The following is a 19,717-nucleotide window of genomic DNA, read 5'->3' as shown; positions in this document are numbered from 1 at the left end:
ACACATGCATTTACAGTAACCAGTGCCCGCTTTAATCTTATATGGCAATGTATTTGCTGTGTGAGGGTGATGTGGTAATGCACACCACAAGCTGCAACTCGGAGAAGCTAGACTATGTGGGTGCCAAGTCGAGGTGGGCGTGCCTCTAAAAGTTCAAGCCAGATGCTTGGCTCTATCTTAGTCTTCTTGGACCCTCAAACCCAAAACGAGCTGAGTTTTCATGTGGCTTCTGGCAGCCGCCCACGCTCTAACCTAATACCTCAAAAATTAAAGAAAGAAACTCTAACCTTTGATGTGAAGCAAGGCAGGGAAATGAGATACCTTTCTATAGGCTGAATCGAGCAATGTATATCAGAAGGCCTGGGAATTTCCCTGGCTTCCCTGCTTGACCACATTGTGTGATTGTAGGCACATTTTTATTTCACCGTGCTTCCTTTTTTTCGTGATTGCATTTGAGAGCACTTCGAAATGCATAAGTTCAGGGTGTGTGCTACACACGCACCTCTCTTGGGTCCGATTTAAATAGACTATAATGTTGCTCCATGTAGGAATCTAGGCTGCATAAGGGGGTGTGCATGACCAGTGATTTGCTACTTAGTTCCCTAAGTGCATTGTTTTCATGGCAGGGGGCATGAATATTTTTAAGTTCATATTTAAAAAATGTCACTTCCAATAAATGGCTGTCAATGCAGCGATACAACCTGATGTACTAAGTCTGTATGAAATACACTCTTTTTGTAGCATCTTTCACATATTTTTATATGGTGCTTGTTGCACAGTACGTTCTACACCTTTTAATGGCCTGGCTCATGCATAGGCTCTTAGAGCCTAGTCAGACCGTCGACTCGGCTCTGACTCGGATCTCCCTGTTAATGTGTTGGCTCGCCCACTTCTAGTGCCGAGGGCTGATCTGCATAGTGGGCAGGGGACATGGGAGTGCATGGTGTACAGAGGAATGGTGGGTTGGGTGCAGGGAAGGTGGTATGCCTGAGTAATGTAGAAGTGGCACCAGGAGGCGTTGGATATTTGGCATTCTGGAGGGCACAATAGTGAGTCTAGTGCCAAGTAATGAGTCTGATAATGAAATCCTGATATGGAGTGTGTGATCTCTGTGGGACCATCTCTTTTCATGGCTCTGTCTGAACACTTCTGTCTCCCTGCAGGCGTCTACTGAAGAGTGAGCTGGGATCCTTCATTACAGATTATTTCCAGGTACAAAGTAAATGTGTATCAGTAAGCAGCCTCCCCGTGTGCAAAGCACAGATGAGCATGGCAACTGCTTGCAGCCAGCCATTCCTGCCATGTTTATGTATTCATGTGTGAGTCCCATATTGGATTTTTTGACTGAGAAGGTCTCTCACACTTTACACGTTTTTCTTCCTGTGCCAGCACAAAGAGCGTGTCCTTAATGTCATGGCTGCCAAGTTTATTGTAATTCAGGATTGTATTGATATAGGGCTCTGCAGCCCTAACGCGTCGCAGCTTGTATTAACACATGAACTCTCAGTCTGAAAAGTGATACCTGGGATAATAGGAACATGCTCAGTGTCAAAGAACTACTGAGCCGCCCCAGTTCAGACTGACCTCGACATATTGGGTATGGAATGCGGAAGATGCGTGTGTGAATTGGAAATACCCACTCCTTAGGACCACAGCCTTCGAATAAAACTTTCTTGAACCTCAAACCCCATCTGTTCAGCTCCTGATCTGACTCTGCAGGCATAGGCCACTGTACGAGAGTCTAGTTGTCAGATGCACAGTCAGGAAATCATACTCGGTCCATGTGTTCCTGTTGATAAATTCCTGTAATTTACACAACCATTAAAAAGACTAAGGATTAGACATTTTCCCCTTGACCCGAATCATCTAATTCTGGTACAAACCTCTAATCCATCCAGGTTTGGGGTTTCTGGTGCGTGATTTTTACAAATGAGCAATTTAAAGATTAGGAAATGTTTAAAATACGTACTTGTGTGCATTAAGTCTTGCAGGCTGCTGCAGCATAGTTTTCTTTAGGTGCAATTATCTTCACAGAAGCACACGTCTAAAATAGTTTTGTGTGTTTAAATAACAAAGCTGCTGCCGAACATTTGGGTTCAGTGTACATGATTCCTTTGGAAATGTGTTACATCCTTTCACTGTTTCTAATATGAAGTCTTGTACTCGTAATTGCAGTATCTTGTATAATGTACGATTGATAGAACCCATTTCTTCTGCCTCGGGGGAAGCACGAGCTACTGGTCCCCGAACAGTGGGGGTTAAGCCCTTTTACTCAGGATTTCCTGGGGCATACGTACTGTGGGTCCCGTCCTGACGCGCAGGGGCCTACGTACTGTGTGCCCCCTCCTGACGCGCAGAGGCTGTAGTGGTTGCTTAATTACTCGTGCTCATTGCGCGGTGTGTCGCGCAATGTGCACGCATTAAACATGTTATCTTTTGATTATGCGTCCACGCGCGATGTGGTTGCATGCATTGTATTATTATTTAATTATGCGTCCACGCGCGATGGGTCCGCTCAGTGGTTGCCTTCAACGTGTGGTCAGTCACCGTTGGGGTTTGCCTCTGGATGGAAGCATCGCGCATCGGTGGAGTTTACTATTATATGGAAATAAACCTAACTTCAACTTCTCTACGCTTACTTGTGGATTCTTCAATGTAACAGAGGCCTACTTACTGTAGGTCCTGTACCGTTTCAGCATTTGCCTTTCCGTAGTAGCGCAGGTCGCGCAGTCCAAGCAATTCTCGGGGGAAATAGAACCATGGTGGTGAACTTAGGCTCACAACTCAAAATAGGTTAAATCGGAGCAATAATTGAGAATCCAGTTGGCGTAGCAGTAATCCTCCCTGGTGGACTCCTCTGGGATATGGGGTCGCAGACTCCACTCCTCACACAGGCCCATTAGCATGACCGTAGTTTTCACTGTGGCCCCCTATGGCATACGAGGTTGCTGGTTTAATCCTGCATTTGGGTGACAACCCAGTCTGTGCAGCATGTGTCCTCTCACCTCACTGCAGGGATCCACTCGCCAGGATTCCTCACTGGACCTCGCTCCCTCCAGTGCTCTACTCCTCTCTCCTACACAGGGCACACTGGTCTTGGCAAGCAGGAGGCACATGTGCTCTAGGCTCCAGGGGCAGGTGGTCTTGGATTCCCTGGGTGATGTCCTCGCATTCAGCCTGGAGCCTAGCAGGCCTTAGCCCCCTGCACAGGCCAAAGGCAGAACTTTTGCAGAGTGTCTCCTCCTTGCACAGCCCGACTGGCCGCCTGACCGTTAACAATTTTGGGAGCCTCGAGCTCCCCTTCTTATAATCCATTTTTAAGACACTAAATGTGACTTGGTGTCTTTGAGGTTTCATGTTGGGGGTCTGTTTTTTTTTTTTTTTTTTTAAATACCCACTCCTCGGCCCCTCTTCTTCTTGAAAGCAGTCTGTCACAGCAGGACTGACCCCAAAGTTGATAACCCAGGACACATGCCATGGAATATCACACCTGGCTGCCGGCCACAGTGATTTGTGCAACAAAAAGGTAATCTTAGGCCCCAGCTCTACTGTTTATGAATCTATTATCAGCCCCATCTCCTTCCGGAGATGTGCCTATCCCCCTTTTCCAGTGTCCTACTCCTGACTTGAAGAGCACCCTTTGTAGTGTTCTACCTCAAATGTATGTGTCTCCACCCAGCTCACAGAAATGCAGCAATCCACAAATCTGTCTGGGGGGGGAATCCCTCTGTCACCATAGTCACCTCCAGTAAACCCTTGGCCTCTCAAAATGGAACCCATAGTCTTCATTGTACTGCACTATTTATTGACTCACATACACACAGCACATGCTTTCAACCAGTAGCGCTTTGCACAGCAACACATACTTACTTGATGTAGACCAAGGGTGAGTAAAGCGCACAGCAGAAGAACGTTACAGAAGGGAGCCTGTAGGCCACCCTCCTGTGACACAGGTAAACAAGCATTTGCAATGCAATCTGTCTCGCCTTTGGGACCTTATATGTATTTAGCTATGCAGCACATTAGCCTGGGTGATAAAACATCTACTGGTCTTTAACATGGAGGAAAAATAAGCACCAAACTACGTGACACTCCAGGTATGGGTACACATGGGAAGAACTCTTGTCTTTCAGCGGGAAATGGTTTAGTCCAAAACTCTGTTTTTAATACCAATTCAGGGTCTTCGTTGGTCATATCACTGAAAATACAAGATTTGAAAAAAAATATTATTGTCTATGGGTGCTCATGTAAGACAATTACTTTGGACTGGAATCTAGAGAATGTAAAAGTGATTCTGGTATTTTACTGACCTCTGCTGGTCGTTTTCTATCAAGAAAGTTAAATAGAGCAGTTGCCGGAAAAATTTTAAAAAATGAAAGTACCTATGAAGAAAGCAATTCTGGAATTTTACTGACCCCTGTTTGTCGTTTTCTATTAAGACAGCTAAATAGAGGCAGTTGTACAGATACAAAAAAGTCCCTAAGCGGAAGCAGACAAGTCCTAGGGCTGATCTGCAGTGCCCACAAAGTACATTCACATATAAATATATACTAAAGTATATACAAGAGGTCTTGAATGCTCGACCTAAAAAGCCTATTCACCCTTACTGATCTCTACATGGTATGCTGCCACCACTGCAGCAGCCTTTCACCACTATAAGGGTAGCACTTTGGGCGCCCCTTCCGATCCAACAAAACCGCAATCTGTTTAGACAGGCCTATGTCATGGTGCACACACATGATCCGGGATTGCCCACAACAAAATTCAGCACCAGGGATCCAGACATCATTTCAGCTGGTGCACACAGGGCACTGGTGTACTTCTGTTGCCATGCAAGGATCTTTTCCGGCTCAACAATTTTACAGAAAATATAGGCCTGTAGCAGTAATCTGGGATACACTACTGACTCTGTTTATGTATGAATTCAGAAATGGGGTGATCATAATGTGTAGCCTTTGGTTTATAAAGCAGTTGGTGTATCAAATCAAATCAAAATCAACTTTATTCGGTTTTCGTATTTTGAAGACCATAAAAGTACATAAAAACATAATAAATATTTAAAAATACATTCAATTTAACTCTGGTAATTCATAAAGCTTAATGTTGGGCATCTAACAAGTTCATAAATTCAATCGATGCTTAATACAAAGTTTAAGATATTGGGCAATCGATTTAGTCATCAAATTGTTTTCCAGGAATTGTAATGCCAGAAACGCAGGGCGGCATCTACGGATTTTTAGTGCTTTTAGTACTGGTATTATCCATCGTCTGCGAAGTGGGATGTAAAATTTGCAAAAGAATTAAACATGAATAGTAGACACTGATGATGTTTGGTCACAGGGACACAGTGAGATATTATGTGTCCAATCATTTTGTTTGGGAAACAAGACCAGATAATGAAATAAATTAAACCTAAAACGGGTGAGAAGAAATTTTTCAAATTGTGTCAAATCATATTGCAAATAAGGTTGGATGGTAGGGACCAGCTGGATCATTAAGCAATGCTGGACTGAAGGCTTCCCTATTTCTGTCATCAGCCGGATTTGGGATAAGTGTGACATACAAATTGATTTGAGTTCCTTCTTTGATATATCTGTGACCGATGGTGGGTCGTCAAAAAACCCTGAATGACCAATGTCTGTGAAAAAGGATTCCACGTAGGCCAGCCATTTTATCTTTCTTGCTTTATCTAGTTTCAAACAATCCTGGATTATTGTTCTTGTAAGATGGCACTCATCCGTCGCCCATATTCTACGCCATAACATGATGGGCTGGATTTTTATAATGTCAGAGATAAATTCGATCCCGAGTTCAAGATGACATCCGTAAGTTGTTGTACTACTCGGGACGGCCAACAAAAATCTTAAGAATGAATTTTCGAGTATTTGCAGTTGCTCGACGTTTGTTGTCCCCCAGACCCCCGCTCCATAAGTAGCGGCGCTTATGCATTTAGCATTATATATCTTGATCAGTTCAGTGGGAGGTCTTTTTCCCAGACGAAGGGAAAAGGCTTTTAGTGCGCCAGTTGATCTTATTAGAGACAGTTTCCGTGAATTTACTGCTTCTTTCCAGTTGAGATCGTCGTCCATGGTGATGCCTAAGTAGGGGTAGGTATTAGTCCTTTCAAGGGGTAGGTTGTCCACAAAGATAGTCTTTACTTTTTTCCCCTTGGTACCCGCATGCATCACGTAAGTTTTTTTGATGTTAATTTTCAGATTTAGGCTAGTCATGAAGAAACAGTAATTATCTAGGGCCCGCTGTAGTTGGATAGGAGTCTGGGCGAGAATTACCGCGTCATCGGCGTATAATAACGCGGGAAATGGGGTGATCATAATGTGTAGCCTTTGGTTTATAAAGCAGTTGGTGTATAGACATGATCTGATAACTCAATTGTTTCAAACCCAGTGGTTTTGTAGGTATTTTGTACATGTTTACCACAGGTGCCATGTATGGGAGTTTGTGGAAGTAGGAAGAAGGGGCATTTGCACTGTGAAATATGTTCTTATGCAGATCATGAGCAGTCCTGGCCTACATCAGTATGGGACCGATCATGCAGAGAGGAGAAGAGCGGCATCTGAAACATTGTGGCATCATACATGATCCTGTCTAAGGACATGCACAGACACAGAGAGGAATGGTTTGAGTTGGGTTTCTGGTGGCATCACTGGGAGGGCTGGAGTTGCTGCAGAAGGACACAATCCAAGGGCACCTGTGCTTGATGCCATGGAATCTTCAGGAACTTCTTTTGAGAGAAAGTCTCTACACAAGTCCTGTGGGCGCTTCCTACTAGGTACATACAGCTAACAAAATATTGGGGTTTGTCACATGGTGCCCTAAACAATGCAGCAATATGTTAGAGTATAGACCAGGGATGCAAGAGCCGCCCAGATGCTTCCTCCTTCACCAAAACCGCATTGTCTGGATGGGACGTGGATTCCGTCACCCAAACAATAGTTGATTGAGTGTTTCCCCACAAATGTATCCTCCGCTCCATTGTGGATCCCACCTAAATTCTGGGATCTAAGTTGGTTGTTTAGTCCGAAAATACATCGGAATGGTTGAGATCAACTCTTGATTTGGACCATGCCAGGCCTCAACTCACAGGTAGCTTCATCAGAGGGTCAGGCGTGTTGAGACAAAGTGTGAGGGGTGGGTCAGCTGAAATGGGACGCTTGTCAAGTTTTCCCACGGTAGCGCCATCTTGAAAATGCTGTTGTCACCCACTCCGTGTATGTAAGGTTGGCAAGCTCTTTGCATTCTGCCAATTTTTATCAAAACCTTGTTCTATCGCTATAGAAATTTTATAATAGGAGAGTTGAGTAGTATTGTACTAAAGAGAGCAGTCTTAGAGCAGCTCACTTTTCTTTTCCCTTACTGGGTGGTGTGGTGCCGGAGCACGAGGGGTGGGGGTTGACCTATGCCTCAGAGTGGGGCCTGACTATACTCAAGAATGGCACACGGAGACTGGCTGGCAGTTAGGGGCCGAAGACAACGAGCGGTCTCGCACCCCTTAATTTATCCCCTGAGGGCAGACCCGCCCCGGGGTGCAAACGTGCGTGCGTATCTGGACGGGCCGGGTGGCTCCGTCAGTACATCCCTCCAAACTCACAGATCAATAGTCCAAACTACGGGGATTTCGCAGCTGTGCCGAAACCCCATGCATAGTCCTATAGTCTCTGATTGGGAGTTGGATTGAGTCAGAGGTTGTACCTCTGGCTCCGGTGCGTCTTGGCTGATCCCACTTCACCTGGCTGGCTCGGCGGGTTTCCGGTTGTTTCTGAAATGCCGTCCCGGTGGATGGTTTGCTCTGATTCAGGTCTCGGCAGAGGTATTCCCCCTTCCCGTTGGCTTGTCGGTGTCTTGTTGCCCTCTTGGTTACCACCCTCCTATTCCGCCTCCTCCGATGTTTGTCCGGCGGCACCCCATTCCCTAGGGACGCGTTTGAACCATGAAACATTCCTTGTCACTGCTCTCGTGACGCGGGTTGCGGATATCATAGTGCCTTGAATGTTGACAATTTCCCACACTTCGGGTTCTTAGTCGGTTTGATATTTCCAGTTCGGGTGTCTGTTCTTGAGAACAACTTTGTCACCAACCACCAGTGACCTGGGCTGAGCTCTTCGGGCCCGACTGGCTCTTTTATTAGTGTGTCATCTCCTGTTTTGGGTGGCATTCTGGTCTAGCACTGGTGGGTGCCACGAAGGGCCTGTTGGCACACAGTCTCTTGGCACCCTCCGGAACAGCAGATGTGTTGGGGCACATTTGGTGGTGCAATGCGGTGTTTGCCGATATGCGCTCAAAAATTGAGACCGGCATTTCTCCGCCCCTTCTCCATTCTCGACTCCGATCTGCAGGGCTCTGTTCATCGTCCGCATGAACCTCTCGACCTCCCCGTTTGCTTGAGGCCATTGCGGAGTGATCTTTCTGTGGTGTATGCCTCTTGCAGCTAGGTAGGTCTGGAAGTCTTTGCCCTGGAAGGGTGGATCGTTGTCCGACCGTATCTCTTCGGGTAGGCTCATCATTGCGAACACCCTCTCCAGTGCCAGCTTTATATGAGTGAATGCGGTGGATGACACCACCTCCACCACCGGGAAACGTGAGTGTGAGTCTATTATTACCAGAGTGTGGCACCCGTCAGGGGAAGAACCGAAATCGATGCTCAATTTTGATCACGGTTCGTGGCATGGGTCTTCGGTAATTACTCGGTGTGGCGCAGGATCTTGACCTGTGATGATGCACGAGTGACAGTTGCGAACTTCTACTTCCACAGCTGAGTCGAGGCCAGGGAACCACACCTTGCTGCGCAGTCGCGCTTTGGTTTTTGATGCTCCCTGATGACCTTGATGGGCGAGTCGTAAAACTTCCTTCTGCAGGCTTGAGGGGATCACAATAGCTGTGCCGCGGAGGACCATGCCGTGGGGTCCTACATTGAGTTCACTTTGGACCCTCCAGACCTCTCGTCGGAATGTCTGTTCAGCAGTCGTAAGGGCACTAGCCTGATCAGGAAGTGCTTCCAGCTGCGGTCTACTAGCGTGGCCTTCACCCGGCTGAGACACTCGTCCTTGTCTGTGGCCTTCCCGATGTCTTCTAGCGTGAGGGCGGCGAGGCACGCCTCCTGTGATATCATCTTCACAAATTCCTCGACTTCTTCCACCTCCTCTCGGTCCTGAGTGGGATAAACGGCGCCTGGGTGCCGTGATAGGAAGTCCGCTGGGTTGTCGTCTCCGGGGCGGAAGATGACTTAGAATCGGTATGTTTGTAGCTGGACAGCCCATTTTTCTATTTGCGGAGGAGCAAGTCTTGTCGTCCCGGTGAATAGTGGTACCAGAGGCTTATGGTCAGTGACAACTTTGAATTTGTGACCGTACAGGTATAGAGGAAAGTGCTGGCACGCCCATTTAATGGCCATTGCTTCCCTTTCAATCAGGGCGCATCTCATCTCTGTGGCGGTCAGCGCCCGACTGGCGCCGGCAGTGGGTGCCTATTCATGTGCTTCCGTCTCCTGCATGAGGACAGCTCCGAGTTCAACCGGGCTCGCATCCACGACAACTACTGTTCCCCGGTGCGGTCTGAAGTAGGCCATGATCTTGTCATCAATCAACGAGTCTTTGACTGCCGTAAATGCCTCGTCTTCTTTCGATGACCATGTCCACGGTTGCCCAGTCTTGATCACGTAGGGGTTCTGAAAGACACGCTAGGTTGGGGATGAAGCGGCCACAATATGTGGCCATCCCCAAGAAGCTCCTGACTTCTGTCGCAGATGTCGGTTTGAGCGCTGACGTGATCGCTTCCGCCATCTTTGGGTCGACCTGCAGTCCGTCCCTCAAAGATGTATCCAAAGAATTCTACCGACTCCTGGTAGAAAGAGTATTTGGCTCGATGTAGAGTAAGGCTGTGATCAGCCAGGTGTTGTAGGGTGGTCCGAAGGTGGATGTGGTGCTCCTCAAGAGTCTTGGAGAAGACAAGGATGTTGTCGCTTAAATTAATGACTCCAGGTAGCCCAGAGAGTGTTTCTTTAATTGCGTTCTGAAAAACCTCTGCCGCGGAGGAAACGCCGAAGCTTAAGCGTTTGTAACGTCGGTGCCCGACCTGTGTTGAGAATGTGGTGATGTTGCGACTGTCGGGATGCAGCTCGAGCTGGTGGTAACCCGCATTAAGGTCCATCTTCGAAAACCAGCGGGCTCCGTTTAAGTCCGCTACAATGTTGTCCATTGTGGGCGTCAGGTGCCTTTCCCCTTTGACTGCCTTGTTTGGGAGGCGCATGTCCACACATAGACGTATGGCACCGGGTTGTTTGGGTTTGGGAGCGACGACAAGGGGCAAAACCCAGGGCATCGGGCCTGACACTTTCTCGATTACTCCCAGCTCCTCGAGTTTCCGCAGCTCCTCTTCCAACTGCGGCCGCAGGTGGAACAGCACCCTCCTGTGTCTTAACACCATCGGTCGCACTGTGTGGTCTGTGTAACTTGAAGGTTTTGCCTTTTAGGCAGCCAAGACCCTGAAAGAGTGCGGGAAAGTCCTTCAACATCATGTCCGCGTGCAGCTTGTGAACTTTATTTGCAAAGAATACCAGTTGGAGATCTTCCGCCGTGTTGCAACTGAGCAGTGTGCCATGTTTTCCTCTGGTCACGTGGAATCTTGTTTTCACCTCTTGGCCGTTGCAGTCCACCACTACTTCTATTACTCCTCGCAGGGGAAGTGGGTTGTCGCTGTCGTACGTGTAGATTTTCGCTTTGATGGCACCAGGGGTGGGCACAGAGAGCATTTCGTATTGGATGCTGTCCATCACATTTACTGATGCCCTTGTGTCAATCAGGGCCTGTACTGGAGAGCCTGCGATGGTGACCTCGCACATTGGTGGGGGCCGTCTCCTGTAGCCTTCCCTGCCCACGAATGACACGAAGAAGACCTCCTCATTGTCATCCTCCAGGTAGAAAGCTGACCACGATGCGTGGCGCACAGCTTGGGTTGACCCTCTCACGATGGGGCCCGGGCTGGTGGTTGAGTTTCCCACAGTTTGAGCATGTTTTGCCTTTCGCGAAGCATCCCCCACCCTCCGGGTGGTCCGTTGAGCAATTTCCACACGCGGGGTGCGGCACCGCCTGTGCGTTCCCTCTTTGTGCTTGCGGCCGCCTGCGAATCACATCAACCTGCTCCTCTTTGATGGTCGGGGTCCGAGCTGCCACACCGGGTCGGTTCAGGGCAGCCTGCATCTCATCGGCCCGCGCGTTGGAGAGCTCATGAGACCTGGCAAGAACAAGGATTTCGTCTAGTAAGATGCGCGGCTGTCTGAGAATGAGGTGCCTGAGTTGTACTGATCTGCAACTTTGGATGAGTTGCGTCCGTATCTCTAGTCGTTGATCCGGCAGTTCGCAGGCTGTCGCGAGTTTCCGTAGTCTCGCGTAGAAGGTGTCGATGTACTCTGCTTCTTCCTGGCGCACTTGGCGGTACTTGAACCATTAGTAGTCTGGGTTGACCCGGGGGTCAAAATAACAATTTAGGGCAGTGACCGCTGCGTCGGTATCATTAGCCTCTCCTCTATCCGGTAGGGTTTCAAACAGCTCGTAGAGGTCATCCCCGCCGTAGCACATCAGCAGTGAGCGCTTGACCTTCCCATCCATCTGTGACTCCCACGAAGTAGTGGTCCAGACGACCGATCCACAGGCGCCATCGCGCCGCCGCTGTAAAGAGGTCGGAGAGTTCACTGAAAGGCAGGAGGGGGGCCGCCATGCCGTGTCCGGAGGGGGGCAGGTACGTTGGTGGCGGCAGGGACGGGTACCTGCGTGCCGATCTGTGGCGGCGCTCTATTCTGCGGCCCAGTGGGTTGTGGAGGTTGCGTTGCCGCTGCTGTCGCGTCACCTGTGGCTGTAGCCTGGTTCATCTTACTTGGCGTGACGGCACGTGGTACGGCTAGGGAACTCTGCGCATGTGCGCTTTTTCGTCACTCGTAGGGCTGTTGTTTGAGCTGGGGTGCATGTGTCGTGGCGCAGTATTGTCAACCAGGGCCTTCCTGGGCAACCGCCTGAGGTTTTCCTTTGCCCGCCGCGGTGTCTGGGTAGGGGACAGCGACAGGCCTAGTGGCGCTGCCGGCCGCCTGCACCCTGGCATGGTCCGTGGCCTTGCTGCGTCGACTATGCTTCGTGTAGTCCCTCAGATGACCATGCGCCGCTGCGCGTCGCTGTGCGCACGTGCTCTTGATGTACCCCCAAGGTGAGGCTGGCGTCGTGTGGGAGGCGCTGTCGGGCGTGAGCTGGGCCGTCGTGGGGTCCGGAAGGAGGCCGGTATCGCCGGGTGAGTGGAGCCAGCTGGTGATGCGCTGGGGAAGGAGGCCTGTCCTCGCGCTTGGCCCGGTTTTAAATGGTCCGCCTTCCCACTTGAGCAGGACTGCTGCGGGGGCCGATCCAGTCCCCTCGAGAGACACAGGGTGCGGCGTGCCTAGAGCTGTGGCGTGTGCGGGAGGCCTGCGAGTCAAGCACCAGCGGGACAACTTGGAGGAGCGCCTGGGGACAGCTATGCCGATGCTTTCCCCGCAGGGGGGGCGGGGGGGGCTCCCCTGAGCGCAAGGCGGCTCTGAGACAGCACCGCTGCGTGTGGGCTGGTCGGGGCAGGAGCAGCGGGGTGAATGCCCGTGACGATTTTCCGTCTGCCACGAGCTCGAGCGCATGCAGCGCGAGCTCAGCCGGCCCAGGACAGGCACGGCCGTGCGTGTCCGCAGGGGCGAGGCGTGGGAGTACCCGCCTCGCCGCCAATGTTGTGCTGGAGCATGAGGGGTGGTGGTCGACCTATGCCTCAGAGTGGGGCCTGACTATACTCAAGAACGACACACGGAGACTGGCTGGCAGTTAGGGGCCGAAGACCACGAGCGGTCTCGCACCCCTTTATTTATCCCCTGAGGGCAGACCTGTCCCCGGGGTGTGTGCGTGCGTATCTGGAAGGGCCGGGTTGCTCCGTCAGTACATCTGGTAGTGCTATATTTTGCATATTTGTAAATCTGTGGGTTAAGTCCAGTTTTTTAAATGTATTTATAAAGAAAGCAGAGTAGAATATTTTGTTAAATATCTGTAAGAAGGCTTGATCTCACTCCTGACAAAGTTAGAAAAGAACCAGAACGAATTTCTCGTAACACGTCACTAAGGAAAGCCAGTTCCAGACTGGTCTGTGGGGTAACATCGAGGCCAGACGTGCCACGAGGCTGTTTTAATGACGGAATGGGCGCTATACAAATGCCAAGAACTCGACTAACAAATGGCTACCTTACCCAAGTCGAACATTCACCTGGTTACTGGGTGAAATTGTGGGTTTGTGGGAAAGCAAAGCACTAGGAAATCGACTAAAAAGCACGTTCTAACAGCCAATATGAAAACACTGCACTACATTGACAAAGCACCTGGAAGTTGCACCGAGGCACTTCCGCCCCTCCACCCACCCCTCCTGATCTGTGGTTAAACATTAGGCAGTAAATGGGCACTTGCCTGCCCGTAGATTAGTTATGATTACTAAGAAGTGGAAGTAACTTCTTTACACCTCCTCTTTTTCGGTTTGCCTTTGAGTCATGACAAGAACAAGGGAGATAAAATCGCGTGTTATTCCATGTTGCTGTAAAAGTGATTTCCTGCAGTGACTCAAATACTCCTAGCGAAACTGGTGGTTGTTTTTCAAGCCAGGGCTGTTGGGCTAGCTGTAAAGAACAAATGTGTATGTTTTTAAATTAAACTTAATTGATATTAATATTGTTCAGTGCACCAGCACAAATTAACCTCGAATTTCAGATAACTCGTGTTACTTTTAGTTGGAGCCGCCCAGCAGCAGCCCAGTTACCGACCTCAGAAACATGAAGCGCCGAGTTGGCAGCGCCAGTGCTGGGTCCTGCGGCGAGTGTTTTCTGCAGCAGGTGCATTGACTCGCTGAGCCATGTTACAGGCTTTGGAACCAATCCAGAGCAGCGATCAGGTTTGGCTCGCTGAGCCGACCGATCTTTAACACGAATCCCTTTTACATCTAATTATCACCCTGGCACTGGTATCAAACGGGTGTAGTATGTGGGCGCACCTCATGGGCATTGATCAGGCATGTCAGGAAATGTAAAAACATGAGCCTTTCAGTAAATATTTACTCAGTAGTGATGGAGACCACTATGGTGTTCACTGTACAAACCCCAAAAGACGTCAAACCCCCATGAACTCGCTATTCTACACGATCATTATACCGCCCAGTAAAGATAATCAATTGCTTATTATTGCATTTTTTAATAAAGCATTTGAATTAAATGGGAAAAACACAGTGGCCTGAAGTTGAAACTCTCAATTAATTTGGAAACTGAATGCACTTAAACCATGTCCGTGCAGTCTGATGTGGCAGGAGTGCTCGGTGTGGTCTGGTGACGCGCAACTCTTCGTCATCTGCCTGCACGGATACCTGACGGGGTTATAATTAACTATAATTTCAGCAATCCTTTTAGATTCTCTCATAGCCCACATCAAAGGGTCTACAGCCAAAATAAAGTGAAGCGGTGACCGGGAGCAGTTCTGCCAAGTAATTCTAGATAATTTCATTGGATTTGATGTGTTACCTTTAACCAAACTTGTACCGAATCAGAAGTTAAAAGTAGAATACTGACAATGCGGGCAGCTCGAAGTTGGGAGGCTGCTGCGACGGAGCTACGGCTGTGGCTTCTGTCATTCTTTTTTTAAATTGCTGATTTTACCTTGTGTGTGATACCTACTCTGGGGGCATTGAACTAGCTCCTTTGGTACTTTAGGTCGAGCTGATGTGGCATTCATGCGAAGCATGAATGCATCAGCTCGACAACTTATGCTGCCCGTATTTAGGAGACTGGACAGCTACCAGACGCGCGCTTTGACGAGGTCGGATTTCACCTCGGGAGCGAGCGTCTGATAGCTGCGCATGCGCGAAGCAAATCCCTTGCTCACACACAGACACAGGCAGCCCCCACCCCTCTGCATGCACGCACACACACACACACACAGGCGCGCGCATGCACACGCAGGCATACGGCACACACACAGGCACACTATCCCCTACCTCACATTCTCTCTCAATCACACAGTCACGCATGCGCACACACATTCCCTCGCGCGCACACACACTCCCCCCCCCCTCCCCCATCCCCCATCCCCCCCCAGGCATACACACAGGCACGCACGCACTTCACATCAGCCCTGGGCCCCACTCACCGACTGCGCTCTTCCGGCGGGGCTCCTCTCGCGCTCCGCTCCTCACGGCGCGTCTCGTCTCCTCTTCTCAATCGGGGCTCCCTCAGGTCCGAGGAGCCCCACAACAGGCGCCACACTCCTCCTTCTCCCCGGCCCCCTCCTGGGGACCCGGGCTACCTCGGACCGGCAGGGCGCTCCATGCGCCGGCAGCTCGCGGACCTCGGGAGGCGGGACTTCCGGTCGGCCGCGACCGGATTGGCCGGCCGGCCAAGAGCTTCCGGGTCGCCGCAGGACTTGTTTTCCAAAGCAATTGATATGTACATATCTGATTATTACCTATGTAGAGATGTCACAGCTGAACATACTGGGAACAACAGGAAGTTTTGTGTTCCTTTTTGGTTTGCATGTATCTAAATTTGGCTGCACTGGTCCAACTTGTTATAGCGATTAGCGCCCGAGTGAGGAGCGAGCATGAGAGGAAGAGAGGTGGAGCCCGCCGGGGACGCGCCCTCCCGGTGAGTCAGGCGTCCTGGCACACACCGGCCGGCTCTGGAGTGCTCGAGGCGGGCGCTGTCCTGTCTGAGGAGCCCACAGGAAGGTGACCGGGCGTCTCCATGACGACAGCGAGCTCGGTGTGAGGCGCAGCCCCCCCCCACCCAAGGCCCTCAGCTTCTGCGGCCCCGGGTCCGAGGCGCGCGCCCCCTCTGAGCAGACCTCGCGCCGGCAGCCCTGTGTGCACTCTCCGACCCGAGGCAGGTGCTTCACCGCCGCGCGAGCGCTGTTCAGAGACGCACCTGTGCAACCTGTTTTTCCGGTGGAAACTTTTCTTCGTCCAAGGAGGTCCCCGTGCTTAGGAGTCGCCGCGGACCGGCCAGAAGGGCGCCCGGGTCAGGGCGGAGGGGGCGTCATCCCCGTGCAGGCTTCGCTGAGTTACTGAGGGGAGCCCCGTTGACCCCTCTGCTTGCTGTTTGAGGTGGGCCGGGTGGTTTCATAGGAAGTTTTGGACCACAGGCTCGTCTTGGACCGAGGCGGCGGCGAGTGGAGTGGATAGAAGCTGGTCTGCCCGGCACTGGGACGCCGGCACGGAAGGCTTAACTCTGAGCTTTAGTGGAGGCCACCATGGAGGAAATGGAGAACTGCCTCAGCCCCGCGGCCCAGGACCTGGTAAGGAAGCGGAGCATAATTGCGGCCACGGGGGGGGGGGTCCTGCGAGCGGGCTGCTCTCTTACATTATATCAAGTGTGCCGAGGGCTTCTCTGCGGAGAGGCCACAGCCCTGGGCAGGTTAAGGGCGCCCCTTAAACAGTGCTCAGGCGGGCCTCCTTGGTGGTGTTGTAGAGGCAGTTTCCCTTCAGGTTGTCTCTCTTAGAGTGTGAGTGAGACTATCCTTCCAATAGTGCTGCGGGCCTGTATTGAGTGTGCACTTCCTGTAGTGCTGAGGCTGTCTGCCCGGCAGTGCCTTGGATGTCTGTCCAGTCGTGGCACGAGTGCCTCTCTTCCTTAGTGAGGCCGACTCTCCTTTAGTGTTAAGAGTTCCCCTGCCTGTTGCTCCTGTGTTTCTGGCTGCATTGCGGCTTCTTCAGTTGAGCTGACACAGGACTCACTCGTGCAGTGCTAAGGGGGCGCTTCATTTATCGCTGCTGAGGCTGTCTCGCCTAGTGCTGCTGAGGACACGCTTCTAGTGCTGCGGGCGTCTCCCGTGGCGCCTAACATGGCCCTTCTACTGTACTAGGAGATCTCTCGTGAGGTTGTTATGGTGACTAAACTGTAAGGCTGGGGCAGAGGGGTGTAATATAGGGCGGGCAGGGGTACTTTTTCTTGAATTTCAGGAGCAAGGCTGTGCAGTGCCCCACGTCATCTGTCACTTCGCCACTGCCCTTGTTTTAATAGCAGTGTTGGCTTCATGCGGCTTGTAGTTTCGTTTTCCCGTTTAGAACTAGAGGTTTTTAAATCCCAACGTGAAAAAGTTTGTAGAGTGAAAAGCTAGGATGGGCTGAGTGCGTCAATAGCTACGTGCGGGGCCTTTGGCAACTTTGCCGTAGGAGTCTTGTAGTTCCAGGGGTATTTCTGTAGTAGTGTAGCTGTTGACTGGTCTTGCCCTGATCTTGATTGAGACTGTCAGCCAGCCCTGGGTTCTCAGCCAGTACATTAAGCCCACAGGCCCGCATGAGAACCGCGAAACTCCACATTCCAGCGCTGCTCGGCTGGCTGGCTGAAAAAACAGAATTGAGGCAAAGTCACCTTCATGACAAAGTGCCTCTTGACAGCCATGCGGGGGGGTTCTTTTGCAGCACTGGGAGTGCCTCTGATGGTGTCTGGGCTGTGTTGGTTCTGGGGTGGTCTGTCTGGTCAGTGAACTCCTGCCCCATTGCTACTGCACCTCAGTGGGTTAAAGCACATATAGCGTCAGTCTACCCGAAGGAACTGTTTCCTGCAGGTTACTGGTTGCAATCCTGGCTTCGGTGATTCATCATTTCACCATGTTGAATTCACTGACTTTGGCGCCCATACCACCGGTTAATAATTACTAAACACATGTTTGCTTTTTATTATTCTCAAACTGGCCACAGTACCTCTCGGATGATGTCCCTGTCGGGCTTAGCATTTGCCAGATTGGAGGGTTTCCATAGGCAGAGCTGGATTGTGTTAAAATAGCACCCTGGGTGGACAGACATGTGCCTCCCTTGCTAATGGTAGTGAATTAAATGAGGCTGCTGAGCGGAAGCGTTGGGTGTTTTTGTCAGCTCACTTATCCACACCAACCACCAGGGCTCGAGTCGCAGGTGTACGTAAATAAAACACATATTGCATTACAAATGCTATAGGGGTCACGTTTGCGAAAGTTAAAAAAATTGGCATTGTAAATGACAAAGCTATTTATTTCGCTATTTTTAAAACCAACACATAACTAAAAAAATTGTCATTTACAATTCCAATAGCTCAAACTTTCCTAATGCGAGACCTATTGCATTGCAAATGCTTGTTAATTATACCTGGCACTCTCCTTAATACTCTGTGCACTCGCTCTGTACATACCTGGGAGCAGAGGGGGTCCGGGCTAGCCGCGCTTCACTCGTGCTACTCTCCTCGAGTGGGGGTCCGTCCGTGCGAGCGGATCCGCCATCTTGGGAGTAGCAGACTAGCAGAGTGGCGGTCCAGTCTCCAGGACTCACGGGGGCACAAAAGCCGACGCTGCAACGAACGCGCAGCGGACGCGCTGGCGGCGCGCCAAAGGCAAGCACGTCTGCGCCCGTCCGCGCTAAGGACCCGCTCAGCGCCAGAAATGCTGCTCCTTTAAGGCCAGGACGGGGGCCTGCTGCAGAGGGAGAGCCCAGACGGTACACCAGTAATAAACTTACTTTTATTGGTGAGAGGGGACGTGATAGAGGGACCCTCACGCTGTCTAACATGGCTTTCCCTGTATCGGACTTTCTGAGGGGTGACACGACACCTTAGCCGGTGGGCTTTTGAATGTGAGGTCTCTCCCTAAACACAGTGTTGATATTCAACTGGTGTAGGAGACTCACGAATTAGACTTCCTGTGCATGACTGAAACCTGGACTGTGCTGGGGTGCGAAGTTGATGCTGGGAACGCCTGCCTGGCAGGGTTTAAAATGCGCCATAAACCCAGAACCAGTGGGAGAGGGGGCGGGGCGGTTGTGATTTTTAGATACAATAGACTTGAACGTCATCAACATTGAAGAGTGCAATGGCTGTGAATTACTTGGCTTCTCCATTAAGACCTGTCCTAACGTGTATCATCTCCTATAGACCTCCGGGGGTCTTTTCGATTGCCCAGCAGCAGGTGTTACTGGAACTGTTTTTCAATATAGTCGTCATTCATAACCATTTGGTGATCCTTGGGGATTTTAACCTGTGGCTGAATGGCATTTTGAATACAGGCTTCCTTAATATGATTCACTTGTGTGAGGTCCTTGGTCTCTCCCAGCGAATTCTACAGACTACCCATACAGGAGTTCATCGGCTGGATCGGATTTTCTCTGAGACCAACCTCCTCACTGTTGGGGATGTGCTACCTATGGCCTGGACGGACCACTCTTTCACTAAGTTTTTTGTGAAGGCAGGCACGCCTATAGCAGGGACATCTGGCCAAGCAAGGGAGTATGTCAGCAGGAACTGGAAGTCCCTTGCTCGGAAAAAAGGTCCGTCACCCACGTTCATAGTTGAGGATTGCCTTGCCCCCGCCTCACAGGCTGAGGTGAATTATGCTGCCCTCTGCTTGAAGAGTATTTCGGTGCTGGAGACCTCTGCTCCTTTCAAACATCATATGAGCAGGGGGAGAACCTCTGCACCCTGGTTTACAGACAGCCTCAAAAATTTGAGACTGGAATGTAAACAAGTAGAGAGAAGGTGGAGGCTTGCGTACCTGGACAGGCTGGCTTGGAAAGCTAAGCGGGGGCGCTACAAGGAGATTCACAGAGCAAAGATAGAATACTTCTCGAGGGTGATTCTCGACGCCCCGAACAGCTCTCGCAGCATTTTTAATATCCTGAATAATCTTATCAGTCCAGAGTGTGCCAAGAA

At 50.6% G+C, this 19,717-nt stretch overlaps 1 protein-coding gene across 3 annotated transcripts in view; it reads left to right on the top strand.

Moving 5' to 3' along the window:
• Window positions 1–19,717, top strand: part of PRR5L (proline rich 5 like) — a 260,905-nt gene that overhangs the window by 106,372 nt on the left and 134,816 nt on the right. For all 3 annotated transcript variants that reach the window (XM_086959532.1, XM_086959533.1, XM_086959534.1), the window contains exon 4: window positions 1,164–1,212. In XM_086959532.1, the coding sequence (XP_086815658.1) occupies window positions 1,164–1,212 (49 nt within the window). The remainder of the gene's footprint in view (window positions 1–1,163; window positions 1,213–19,717) is intronic.

This window comes from Lissotriton vulgaris, chromosome 2_2 (assembly GCF_964263255.1).
Source record: "Lissotriton vulgaris chromosome 2_2, aLisVul1.2, whole genome shotgun sequence".
In the NCBI taxonomy this organism is placed as follows: Eukaryota; Metazoa; Chordata; class Amphibia; order Caudata; family Salamandridae; genus Lissotriton; species Lissotriton vulgaris.
Note: the sequence above shows the minus strand (reverse complement) of the source record. Positions and strands in the feature narration are given on the sequence as shown.